This window comes from Neophocaena asiaeorientalis, unplaced genomic scaffold (genome assembly GCF_003031525.2).
Source record: "Neophocaena asiaeorientalis asiaeorientalis breed wild unplaced genomic scaffold, Neophocaena_asiaeorientalis_V1.1 scaffold131, whole genome shotgun sequence".
NCBI lineage: Eukaryota > Metazoa > Chordata > Mammalia > Artiodactyla > Phocoenidae > Neophocaena > Neophocaena asiaeorientalis.
This window is the reverse complement of record NW_020173201.1, coordinates 677,174-691,366: the sequence shown is the minus strand read 5'-3', so window position 1 is coordinate 691,366 and position 14,193 is coordinate 677,174. Positions and strand designations below refer to the sequence as shown.

Genomic DNA, 14,193 nt, shown 5'->3' with positions numbered 1-14,193 from the left:
AAATGCTGGAGAGGGCGTGGAGAAAAGGGAACCCTCTTACACTGTTGGTGGGAATCTAAATTGATACAACCACTATGGAGAACAGTACGGAGGTTCCTTAAAAAACTAAAAATAGAACTACCATATGACCCAGCAATCCCACTACTGGGCATATACCCTGAGAAAGCCATAATTCAAAAAGAGTCATGGGGCTTCCCTGGTGGTGCAGTGGTTGAAAGTCCGCCTGCCGACACAGGGGACACAGGTTCGTGCCCCGGTCTGGGAAGATCCCACAAGCCGCGGAGCAGCTAGGCCCGTGAGCCATGGCTGCTGAGCCTGTGCGTCTGGAGCCTGTGCTGTGCAACAGGAGAGGCAACAACAGTGAGAGGCCCGCATACCATGAAGAAATAAAAAAAGAGTCATGTACCACAGTGTTCATTGCAGCACTATTTACAATAGGCAGGACATGGAAATAACCTAAGTGTCCATCAACAGATGAATGGATAAAGAAGATGCTCACATACATACAATGGAATATTACTCAGCCATAAAAAGAAACGAACTTGAGTTATATGTAGTGAGGTGGATGGACCTAGAGACTGTCATACAGAGTGAAGTAAGTCAGAAAGAGAAAAACAAATACCATATGCTAACACATATATATGGAATCTAAAAAAAAAAAAAAGGGTTCTAAAGAACCTAGGGGCGGGACAGGAATAAAGACACAGATGTACAGAATGGACTTGAGGACACGGGAAGGGGCAAGTGAGAGAGTGGCATGGACATATATACACTACCAAATGTAAAATAGATAGCTAGTGGGAAGCAGCCACATAGCACAGGGAGATCAGCTCGGTGCTTTGTGACCACCTAGAGGGGTGGGATAGGAAGGGTTGGAGGAAGACGCAAGAGGGAGGGGATAAGGGGATATATGTATATGTATAGCTGATTCACTCTGTTATATAGCAGGAACTAACACAACATTGTAAAGCAATTATACTCCAATAAAGATGTTAAAAAAAGAAGAGGGCCAGTGAAATTCATCCTGAAAACAACTGAAAGATGTCTATAAGCTTGTGACAAAAGACTTTTTAGGTACTTGCCTGGTGTCGCAGTGGTTAAGAATCCTCCTGCCAATGCAGGGGACATGGGTTTGAGCTCTGGTCCTGGAAGATCCCACATGCCGCGGAGCAACTAAATCCATGCGCCACAACTACTGAGCCTGTGCTCTAGAGCCTGTGAGCCACAGCTACTGAGCCTGCGAGCCACAACTACTGAAGCCCTTGCACCTAGAGCCCGTGCTCTGCAACAAGAGAAGCCACCGCAGTTTGAAGCCTGCACGTCACAACAAAGAGTAGCCCCAACTCGCCGCAACTAGAGAAAGCCCACATGCGGCAATGAAGACTCAACACAGCCAAAAACAAAATAAATAATTTTTTTAAAAAATAATACTTTTTAAACTTTTATTTTATCAGGTTGGCTTGTGGGTCCTTTTCACATGAGGGCCCGTAATCATCAAACCATTACATATATATACATATATATACATATATATATATACACACACACATATATATGTATACACTCAAACACATACATATGTATATATATGGTAATATTAACATATATACACATATATATGTATATATGTGGTAGTATATATACACACATATATATACATATCCGTGTATATATGGCAATATTAATAATTATATATAACATATGTTTATTTATTATTAATATAGCAAATATATAATATATTAAATATATTTGTGTATATATGTATTTTTATAAGTGTGTATATATGTGTGTATTTTAACAGTATGTCAATAAGTATATATATTCTATAATACTATATAATATATATTAATTTTATATATTAATTTTATGTTAATAGAAATGTTATATAGTATATATTATTTATATTGTAACATTAATATATACACATATATTCATGTATAATTCTATAATATATAAATAATATATTAATATATAATAACATAATTTCTTTTTATTAATGTATAGTAGCTATGATTATTATATATAATTATCGTAATCATTATATTATACTACCTCCTGGGGAACTTCCAATTTTCTCTGATCCCAGACATGTCCAGTAATAATAATAACTACACAAAAGCAACAATAGAAACCAAACTTTATTGATTCTTTCTCTGTGCCAGGCATTGTGCCATCTGCTTCTTTTTTTTTGGAATTTTATTAGTTTTTATACAGCAGGTTCTTATTACTTATCTATCTTATACATGTTAGTGTATATACATCAATCCCAATATCACAATTCATCCCACCACCACCACCACTCTCACCCCCGCTTCCCCCCTTTGTGTCCATACGTTGTGCCATCTGCTTCTTGTGTATTATTTTATTTAATCATAACAAAAATACTATTTTTTTCACGAGGCAATCAAGGCACAGAAAGGTTAAGTAACTGGCCAAGATAATCAAGCTAGCAAGCAGATGAATCAAGATTCGAACACAGGTTTGTCTAACTTGAAATCTTTCTCACCTTAAGGGATAACGAGAAAGGCGTAGAATATTTCACGCTGTTGAAATTCACTTCTTTGTAGGTCCCAGGCCTGTGGTTTTACTGCAACATGGCCTGCTTGGAGATGCTAGCAGCTGGATTTCCAACCTGCCCAACAACAGCCTGGGCTTCATTCTGGCAGATGCGGGTTTTGATGTGTGGCTAGGGAACAGCAGGGGAAACACCTGGTCTCGGAAACACAAGACCCTCTCCGTAGACCAAGATGAGTTCTGGGCTTTCAGGTATATGAAAATCTTGAGAGTGGAGGTGGACATGGATGGCTTTGGGAGAACTGGGTAAAGAATTATGGCTTCTGATAAAAAGAAATGAAATTGAGCTATTCGTAGTGAGGTGGATAGACCTAGAGTCTGTCATACAGAGTGAAGTAAGTCAGAAGGAGAAAGACAAATACCGTATGCTAACACATATATATGGAATGTAAGAAAAAAAAAAAGAATGTCGTGAAGAACCTAGGGGTAAGACGGGAATAAAGACACAGACCTACTAGAGCATGGACTTGAGGATATGGGGAGGGGGAAGTGTAAGCTGGGACGAAGTGAGAGAGTGGCACGGACATATATACACTACCAAACGTAAAATAGATAGCTAGTGGGAAGCAGCCGCATAGCACAGGGAGATCAGCTCGATGCTTTGTGACCACCTAGAGGGGTGGGATAGGGAGTGGGGGGAGGGAGGGAGACGCAAGAGGGAAGAGATATGGGAACATATGTATATGTATAACTGATTCACTTTGTTATAAAGCAGAAACTAACACACCATTGTAAAGCAATTATACTCCAATAAACATGTTAAAAAAAAAGAATTATGGCTTCTGGTATGTAGGTAATTTACTTTGGTTGGCTCATCAGTATCCCAACATAATATCTCCCAATTGGCTTAACTGACTAGTGATTCTTTGGATTATGTAAATTTGGTTCCCCAAGTAGAAGGCTAGTCTGGTGAATGGGATGAGAATAGTGGTTGGTGTTAGGTGATTGAGACTGGAATGGGAGAAGTGTAGGTTCCTTTCCTTTCAGATGAATATCCTGGGACTAACTCTTCCCTGAGTGATGACAAGGAAAGAACTAGTACCCCAGAAGGAGACGAGGCCAGGCAGTATTAAAAATATACGAGGAACTAATAAGCCTTAGGGACCATCAATTTGATTAACACATCTCTCACACTCTTACAAAAGTTTTTTAGTGTTTTTATTTAAATTAACTATTGATATTCAACTTTCTCTTTATCCATTTCACCAGAGAAAGGCCCCTGCAGCATCTTTAATACTTTTCATATAAAGAATCTGAATGGCCCTGTGCTGTTCTGCTAATAGAATAAGAGGACACCTCCACCAGCAGGTGGAGCTTATGCTCACTAAATGTTCATTAAGATGGTTATTTCTCTATGATAGTATCTAGAGAAAACAACAGTCTAACAGCCTGTGACCCCAGAGGCACCCATGCATCACAGGTTTGAAACAAGTCCATTCTGAGTCTTGTAAGGGGCACAGTAACAAGCTGATGGGGTCAACAATTCAAGGCATTGTTTGTAAACCATGGGGGCTGCTTTTGTTTGTTCTGATTATAATTTTTCATATAACTTTGTCTTTTCCCCTTGTAGTTATGATGAGATGGCTAGGTTTGACCTTCCTGCAGTCATAGACTTTATTTTGCAGAAAACGGGCCAGGAAAATATCTATTATGTCGGCTATTCACAGGGTACCACCATGGGTAGGTTCCAAAAAAATCAGGTTTGTATACTCAGAAGAAATGTGAGCAAATGGCGCACAGCCAAGCCTGGGATCAGGCATCGCACACTTCTCTCTGATCTGGCCTTATCCGCTTCAGGGTCACGGGATTCTAGTTTCTTTCTGCCCACCCTTCTCCACAACCTGCAAATATCAGCTTAAACAGAGAGTATACAGGCTCTTTTGAAATAGACACATAGTATTTCAAATATAGTGGGCATGTCCTGGCTGTATATGATAGCCTTTTCCTCCCAAAGGCTCCAAAGAGATTGTCCCTTTGTAATTGGGAGAATTAGTCTCTATTTTACAGGTATAGAAACCTATACCTAGACTTAACCAGTGTCCCATACCTAGTCTACGGCAGAAATAAGAGTTGGAATCCAGTTCATTAGACAACTTGTCCACTAGATTATGTTCCAATTTGGGTTCTGGGAGATCCAGGAAAACAAGCAAAACTCTGCTATCTCAACACCCATTACGTTACAGAACGTGCTTCTTATCAATAAACAAGACTATTTCTTTAACTCTCGATTTCTCTCACTGTAAAGATTTATTAAAAATACCCCCAAGGGGCTTCCCTGGTGGCGCAGTGGTTGAGAGTCCGCCTGCCGATGCAGGGGACACGGGTTCGTGCCCCGGTCCGGGAAGATCCCACATGCCGCGGAGCGGCTGGGCCCGTGAGCCATGGCCACTGAGCCTGCGCGTCCGGAGTTTGGTTACATAAGTGAGAGAACTGGTAGCCTTCTGGGAATGAGGAGAGAAATGGAAAATTGATCAGTAAGGAAGATCTGGGCTGTTTCTCATTATCTCTGTTTTCCACCAAAAAAAAAAAAAAAAAAAAAAAAATACCCCCAAGAATCTGAGAATTAAACAAGAACCATGAAAGTCTCCTGCAAAGTGTCTAACATATAGTTACCTCTCAAAGTCCATGTTATTGGACTCACTAATTTAATTTAATAATTCACTGAGAACCTAGTACTGGGCAACAAGTATCTAAATGTCAGAGGGAACACAGAGCATTTGTTGCTGCTGTTGCTTTTCCCTGTCAAGGAACTTATAATTTCACAGGAGAGTTAAAACACAGTCACATGTAATTGCTGAAATATCTTGATAAAAGTAAAATAAGCACTTTATTAGTTCTAGGATATTCAATATCCATGCTGACATATTTCTCTTTTGCAGGCTTTATTGCATTTTCCACCATGCCAGAGCTGGCTCAGAAAATAAGAATGCATTTTGCTTTAGCACCCATAGCTACTGTTAAACATGCAAAAAGCCCTGGGGCCAAATTTTTGTTGCTGCCAGATGTGATGATCAAGGTGTGTGACTCCTCAGAAAATTCCTTGTCTATGCACAAGAGTTTTCCAACCCATTTGCTAAGACATACACTTTTACGTTAGAGACACTTCTTTTGACTGTAATGTAATGACTATTCCATTTCATATTTTTACAGGGATTGTTTGGTAAAAAAGAATTTCTCTACCAGACCAGATTTCTCAGACTGTTTGTTATTTACCTTTGCGGCCAGGTGATTATTGATCAGATCTGTAGCAACATAATGTTACTCCTGGGAGGATTTAACACGAACAACATGAACATGGTAAGTGGGAGCCTAGTGAATTCTCACTGTCCCAAAGCAAAGTGAGGAGTTATTAGTCTCACTCCTTGAGGGTGAGCTAATGCCAGGGAAGACTTAGAGAAACGATACTCCAAGAAGCTCCGTTTTCTTCAAACCGTAATAATATGTGGAAAATGCTTCAACATGGTCTGAGTCAAGGTTAACACAAGGGCATGACTACACATTAACTTCATAGATTAAAGATCGAAGAGGTCTGAAAGCAGCTTTACTACAGTGAGTCAACAGATGCAAAAAAATATGATTAGAACCCAGAAGTCAAAAGAGAAAACTGCCATGCGTCACCTACTTCTTCTTTCTACTCGGGTGCTTCCAGTTTGTAGCTTAAGTCCTGTGATAGGCTGTCTGGGAGTTTCGGTTTGGCTAAAGCATAGCTACGACTTGGTGAGTGTGACAGTGGGTTCCCCAGGAAGCATAGTGTGAGATGGAGATTCATGTGCAGAATGATTTGGGGTTAGGTCCTTGGGATAACATCTAGAGAAAGGGAGGAAACAGGATTTGGTGGATTAAAAAAAAGTCCAGCTGTGATGCAGTCCCAGTGGGAATCTCAGTTGATCCTCTAGGGACCTGTGAAAATGGGATGACCTTTCAGAATTGTCCCAAGTTAGCATCAGAGGGCTGGGTCTTTATACCCCCATATCAACTAGTCATTTAATGCAGACAACACCAGTAATCGGGAGATATTGGGCAGAGCAGCTCTCTGCAGAGGGAGGAATATCCCCAAGGACAACAGACAGCGGGGGAGCTATCTGCCAACAGCTGGAGGAGCATGTTTTTAATTCCTGAGGATTTTTTTCTTTTTAATTAATGATACGATTAATAGCTACCTTTTGATAAGCATTTTATTATATGCCAGGCTGTTAGTCCCCGTAACAACCCTATGACACAGGTGTTATCAATATTCCCACTTTACAGATTAGACGTAGTGGATTAAGTAATGTTCCCAATTTCACCTAAAAGTTATATAGCAGAGGTGAGATTTGAATACAGGCCCAGCTCCTGAGCCTTCATCTTTAATTACTCTAAGGAAGTTTTTTAAAAGATGAAGTCATGATGTCTAATGAGAAGCTTTTCTCTGATGAAGAATATAGGATACGTTTAGTGGCATTTTTTTACTTATGTGCATGTGTATATTCCTGTTTCATAGATAACTGCTGATAGATTAATGATGTTCCCATTTCTTAGTCTGATAACCTGTAGATTTGGTCTTGACAAGGTGCACATCTTGTGAGTTTTTCCACGTCCCACAAACTACTCATGCTTTATTACAGAGCCGAGCAAATGTATATGTGGCTCACACACTTGCTGGAACATCTGTGCAAAATATCCTGCACTGGAGGCAGGTAAGGATGCTGAATTTGTAGTCTTTGTTAAGGGTCTTTGTGCAGTTTGTCTGGAATAGTTAAAGGAGGCCCTTTGGACAGCCCACGGGTTATTTCACATTTATTCCAAGATGACTTGTGATTCTGTCAACGCTTTTTCAACTGTGAGCTTGATCTAGAACACTGAAACTTTTCAGGATATGGGAGGAAAGGATTGGCCCTAGGACATCTTTAGTGGACCTTAAAAGTGTGAATTCAGATGGTTCAAGTGAGACCTTTCTCTGTCTTTAGCCATCTCAAAGATGAGGCTGGAGATCACGTTTCCACATTCTCCTTTCGGCTCTTCCAGCAAGACAGTGTGGCCAAGTAGTCATAAAAATGCAAATGTGGACCTAATTACCCAAGGAGATTTTCACAGGAGTCCTTTGTGCCGCAGATTTCACCTAGGTCACAGGAGGGAATGTCCTGATTACCAGTCACAGGAACTGTCTCTAGGCACTGCGTGATGGGTTCCTTCAGAATTAGTTCAAGGACAATGTGACTGCTAATTATTCTTTCACATGTGATGAAGCACTGAACCTAATATTGCTCATTATAGATGATACTATAGAGTGACCCCAATTGGCTGTGGAAATAAGAATGTACATAGGACAGAGAGCTAAGCATCACTAACCTTAGATTCTCACCTACTAAAACTACAACTTTGTTTAAAAAAAAGTGGGAGACTTTTAACTCGAGCAAAAAGTTTTCATAGTGATGATGACACCTATGAGTCATAAATATTGGTCCTATCTGTTTTTCTAACAACTTAGAACCTAGTCAAATTTTTCTTCAAATGTCATTGTTATGTTTTAGTACGTGTGTGAGAGAGAGAGAGAGAGACAGACAGAAAGAGAGACAGAGAAAGAGAGACAGAGAGAGAGAGAGAGATTTTATAATCAAAACCAAACAAGAATTCTACACTGGATTAAATGTTGGTCATCTTCTCCCAGAATCACCATGTTGCACAACTCTAGGGGTTGCTCTCGCATTGTAGCCTACAGAGTTGTGCAGGATATCCCCCTACATAGACTACAATGGGGATACACTTTTTGGAGTTGTATAATATGGTGGTCAAGTATTTCTATAGCACATTTTCCTCTCTGAAAGGACCTTATTCTTGCCTTTACACTCTCCCGAAGATTATCCTAAAGTTGAACCATAGAGCAGCCTCAGCCTTTGTTCTCTGCTTCCCTCACAATTGCAGACTTGGTAGCACATTTTCACCCCTCCTCCCACCGTTATCCCGTGACACATTTGAATGTCATGTAAATTTTTGTTTCCTTTTAGGCAGTGAATTCTGGGGAACTTCAGGCATTTGACTGGGGCAGTGAGACTAAGAATCTGGAAAAAGGAAATCAGGTAACAAAAGCAAATACCATCTGCTGAAAATATATCCCTTTGAAATGTGTGAGAGGGAAGTTATACTGGCCGTTTATTCTAGAAATAGGAGTAAAGTACAAGAATTCAAGTAGAATGGAATACTACTCAGGCATAAAAAAGAATGAAATAATGCCATTTGCAGCAACATGGATGGACAATAGAGATCAGCATACTAAGTGAAGTACATCAGAAAGAGAAAGACAAACACCATATGATATCACTTATATGTGGAATCTAAAATATGACACAAATGAACTTATCTATGAAACAGACTCACAGACATAGAGAACAGACTTGTAGTTGCCAAGGGGGGAAGGGGATGGGGGAGGGGTAGATTGGGAGTTTGGGATTAGCAGATGCAAACTATTATATATAGCATGGATAAACAACAATGTGTCCTACTATACAGCACAGGGAATACAATGGAAAAGAATATGAAAAAGAAAGAATTCAAGTAAAAAGTAATTAGTTCTGGTTCGACTTCATTTGAAAATGGAAAAGTTCAAAGCTTAGCCAAGAGACTTTTTTTTTTTTGGCTGTGTTGGGTCTTTGTTGCTCTTCGAGGGCTTTCTCTAGTTGAGACGAGCAGGGGCTACTCTTTGTTGCGGTGCGTGGGCTTCTCACTGCGGTGGCTTCTCTTGTTGCAGATCACGGGCTCTAGGTGCACAGGCTCAGTAGTTGTGGTGGGCAGGCTCAGTCGTTGTGGTGCACGGGCTTAATTGCTCCACGGCATGTGGGATCTTCCCGGACCAGGGCTTGAACCTGTGTCCCCTGCCTTAGCAGGCAGATTCCCAACCTCTGAGCTACCAGGGAAGCCCAGCCAAGACACTTTTAAGGGTTAAAGAGAACCACTTTTATAATACAGTAGGAGAACTTTTTTGATGGGGCTGCCTCCATGAACAAGGCACGGGGCTTCTTAGGAGCAAGATGGGTAGACTTAGTGAAGGGAAGGGTGTAGTCTGTGGTGGCTGCTAGAGGATCTTTCAAGATTAAAAACAACAAAAACAACAGAAGAAAACCACAAATGCGGATGGCAGGGGTGAGGTTGGCTCATGGTACAGTAAAAAGAGTATTAATGACAAGCGAGAATTATTCTATTAGTTTTGCTTTTGCACTACAAATTTGTATGATCGTGGCTAGGCTGCTTTGATTCTTCAGGGCTCAATCTCTTTCTCTTTAAAATAAAAATTACTGGACTAGATTACGTGTAAGAGTTCTCCCTAGTCACACTTTTGATGAATCTGTAATTTGCAAGTGAAAAATATAAAACAATATTACCCAAGAAAATCTATGTGTGTAATCAATGTTGTGGAATAAAATTTAAAACAAAAGTTATGGAGAATTAGAAATGAGTATTAAACTTTTCTAAGCATAAAAGCTTCACTGAAGATTATTGGTTAGCTTGTGTGAGAATGTAAGCAAATATTGACTACACACATAAAGCTGGAGGGAGCAGAAAACACACACAGGCTAATCTTTGAGAGTCTCATATCACACTTAACATCCACTTCTGTAGATGTACTTCTGTAAATCTAGATATAAAAGTCTCGGAAATTGGACAGACCACTGTCGTGCCTCTGAATAGCAAACCCTCAATCACAGGTACCAGCTACATTTTTAAGATCCTTCTTCATTGTTTCCTAAAATATATCTTTAGAGAAAGCATCCTACTTCCAAGATAAGATTTAATTTATTAACATTTAAGGTCATGAGTTAGAGAGAAAGTGACTTGTGCAGAGCAGGTGCCAGAAAATGGTCATGGAAAGAAAGAGAAAACACACATGCAAAAAGGTGTCATAGACTCACAGAGCCTTAGAGCTACACCTGACATTCAGTTCAGTCTTTTCACCTGTTAGATGAGAAAAACATATTACAGGCTCCATCGAATATTCCAACTTTTCGTATCTAAGTTACTCTATAAAAAACTTCGTATCTAAGTTACTCTACTCTGACCACCAAATTCCAGTATATGTGTGTGGAGGGGAGTTTCTCCACATGAACAAGCAATTCTCCAACACCAGGTGGGTGACTTAGAGTTTAACTCAATTCTGACACTGTCTACCCAGAGATAACATCAGATTCCACAGGTTGAGGGCTCGGGCCCACAAGACTATCCTCCAGTGCGGATGCCAATCTCAAGCCCAGGCTGTCACCTGTGTGTCTGACCCACTGGCTATAATTCAGAGGTTCCCATGACCCCCTTCTCAGGCTGAGGTTTGATTAATTTGCTAGATTGGCTCAGGGAAACACTTTACTTACTAGATTATTGGCTTATTATAAAAGGATATAACTCAGGATCAGCCAGATAAAAGAGATGCACTGAGCAAGGGAAGGGGAGCAGAGCTTCCATGTCTTCTCCATGGGGCCACTCTCCCCACATTTGCACGTGTTCACCAACCTGGAGGCTCTGAACCCTGTCCTTCTGGGGTTTTGTGGAGGCTTCCTTAGAGAGGTCCAACTGGTTAAATAATTGGCCACTGGCGATTGAACTCAATCTCCAGCCCATCTTCCCTCTCCAGAGGTCATGAATGGGACTGAAATTTCCAACTCTCTAATCACTTGCTTGGCTCCACTTCTGGAGCTCAGCGCCCATCCTGTTCAAAAAATCACCTCATTAACGTCACAAAACACGCCTTTATGGCTCCTGTCACGTAGGAAACTCCGAGGGTTATTAGGAGCTCTGTACCACAAATGTGGATGAAGACCACATGCATATGTCTTATTATAACTCACAGTATCAGATGCTATAACTTCAAATTCTTAAAAGCCACAAAAAGAAACGAGGACTGCCGGGATTGGAACCCCGGCTTCCAGGTGGATTTTCTGAGTGAGAAGTGGACCTTGACATGTCTGTTGAAAGTTCTGAGTGTTGGTTAACCTCAAGGGCTCTCAGTCAGCCAGCTTGATCTAGCAGATCTGTTTGAATAAGTGAAGTTCTCAAGACTTAGGAATCCTAGATAACCTTCTTTGGGTGATGTGGGACTGGACTCCGAATTTAATTTTTATCTCCTCTTGATCCAACTCCCTGAGTTCCAGTGCCATTGACTTCCCCATGTTTCTGGAGACACAGTCAAGCTGGGTGTGCCCCAAGGGCTTTCTGTTAGGACAGAAAACCCCTGTGAACACCCAAGTCCTTTTCAGTAGGTTCCATCCTCTTGCCTTTCTCTGTAGAGTATCTCCAAATCTGGCCTCATGAAACTTTGTGAAATTATCTTTGAAAAAGATAGGAGCGTTAACTTTTAAAAGGCACTTTGTGTGTTAAATATTTATTAATAGGAAGGAAAAGAATTGAACATGTAATGTTAAAGTGCTAGGCAATTGAGATGTTTTCTCATTTAACATAGTAAATTATTTCACATATCATCCCCATTTCGCAGATGAAGAAACTGAGGTTCAGTGAGGCTAAGTCAATTTTTTTCCTTCAAGTAGAGGTTCGAGCAGAAACTCTTAATGCAGTTCTATATGGCTTTAGTGCCCACGCACCTTTCATTACAACACAAGGCTTATTTACTGTGTTTATTAGAAAAGTAAATTATGAGTCTGGAAGTCCAAATGTTACCTACAGTTAAAAACTATTCCTTTATTCTAGACAGCTCCTGCAAGGTACAAAGTTAGAGACATGACGGTCCCTACAGCAATGTGGACTGGGGGTCAGGACTGGCTTTCAAATCCAGAAGACGTGAGAATACTGCTCTCCGAGGCGACCAACATCATCTACCATAAGAACATTCCTGAATGGGCTCACGTGGATTTCATCTGGGGTCTGGATGCTCCTCACCGTATGTACAATGAAATAATACATCTGATGAAGCAGGAAGAGACAAGTATTTCCTAGGGAACTGTCAGTGTCAGCTTGTGAAGCATCTGATAATGACAAGTCTTAGGAAAAACCTCATGAAAGATGGGGCCATGAAAGATGGAGGACTTTGAAGATTTCCAGCATTGGAAACCTACCATATTAGTAGAAGGGAAGGCAGAAATACAGTACGCATTCCTTTAGATTTTGTACATTTGGCACTAAAACTGGCATTTAATTTTTTCAATTAATTAAATTACTCATTGGGTGAACATACTTTTCATGTGCTATTATGTGTTCTGCCATCTTGAAGGGTAGGTTTTACCTGACAGCTAGAAATTAGTCTAGACATTCTTTATGTCATTCAGGTAAATTTCCTTAAAACATTTATTTTTTTGTCTACGAGCCACATTTTTGGAACAATAAAATAAAATGACAAATTGGGGTCACAGATCTTAAATCTCTGGATTGTTGTTGAATTTGACAAAATAAGCTAGATGTTTTCACCTTATTGCTACAGATACATAACACTACCTCAGGAAGCCAAGCTGCTTTAACCAAAAAAGAAAAAGAAGGGACTTCCCTGGCAGTGCAGTGGTTAAGATTTCGCCTTCCAATGCCGCGGGTGCGGGTTCATTCCCTGGCCGGGGAGCTAAGATCCCACATGCCTCGCAGCCAAGAAACTGAAGCATTAATCAGAAGCAGTATTGTAACAAATTCAATAAAGACTTTAAAAATGGTCCACATGAAAAAAAAATCTTAAAAAAAAAAAAAAGAAAAATCAATGTACAAATAGAGATGAAAAGGCCAAGTTTTGTAGTTGAGTGTCAGAGAAGATAATTTTGTAGGGTATTTTGAGTTTTCTAATTAATGCAATATGCATTGCGTAAAGCATGCATGTGTATTTCAGTACCTAGGTTCCAGTCCAAGCTTGTTTGAGAGTTTACAGCTTGCTGCTAGGAGAGCTTCTGGTTTCAAATGTCTGGCCCAGGTTTCTGCCTTCAAAAATTAAATGCTGGGAAGAAAGTTTTAAAATGTCATGAGCATAATAAAACATTATGCTTTGATCTTGACAAAGGTACTATTAGACAATCACCCAACTTATTTATAAATCTGGATTTATTTCTTTAGAAAATTGTCCAATATTCACACAGCTTCAAAGACAACACTTATAAATTACATGGCATGGTAATTTTGCAAAACTCTGACACCAAATTGAAGGTATACTGGCAATGTGTTGAAAGTATACTGATGTGTGACGTTTCACTTGTTTTTTCTTTCAATCCTCCGTCACCTGATAACTCAGTTCAATGTGAATGGATCTTAAATAATGTAGAAAGAGATGTTTAAGGGCTTCAGAATCTATATCTACATACAACTACAAAATATGTGCCTTAAGACACTGTGTATAGTTCAATAAATATTCCTGGATTTGATTTTTATTAGACCTTTGTTCTGTTCAAGGACGGTAAATCTTTCATTCTTAGACTATATTTGTTACCACATGGTGTGGCTTAGTCCATGTCTAAAAATATTCATGATTCAGTCTTGCTTTGCAAAATTCAGTCTGTTTTTTTAAAAAAAATAAATTTATTTATTTATTTTTGGCTGCGTTGGGTCTTTGTTGCTGTGCGCAGGCTTTCTCTAACTGCAGCGAGCGGGGCCTACTCTTCCTTGCAGTGCGCAGACTTCTCACTGCGGTGGCTTCTCTTGTTGCGGAGCACGGGCTCTAGGCGTATGGGCTTC

At 40.0% G+C, this 14,193-nt stretch overlaps 1 protein-coding gene across 1 annotated transcript in view; it reads left to right on the top strand.

Moving 5' to 3' along the window:
• LOC112399584 (lipase member M) overlaps positions 1–14,107 on the top strand; it is a 20,431-nt gene extending 6,324 nt beyond the window's left edge. The window contains exons 3-9 of the mRNA XM_024744831.1: positions 2,568–2,766; positions 4,145–4,254; positions 5,454–5,590; positions 5,725–5,871; positions 7,179–7,250; positions 8,559–8,630; positions 12,241–14,107. Of these exons, the coding sequence (XP_024600599.1) occupies positions 2,568–2,766; positions 4,145–4,254; positions 5,454–5,590; positions 5,725–5,871; positions 7,179–7,250; positions 8,559–8,630; positions 12,241–12,486 (983 nt within the window). The 3' untranslated portion in view covers positions 12,487–14,107. The remainder of the gene's footprint in view (positions 1–2,567; positions 2,767–4,144; positions 4,255–5,453; positions 5,591–5,724; positions 5,872–7,178; positions 7,251–8,558; positions 8,631–12,240) is intronic.
• Positions 14,108–14,193: the final 86 nt, after the last annotated feature.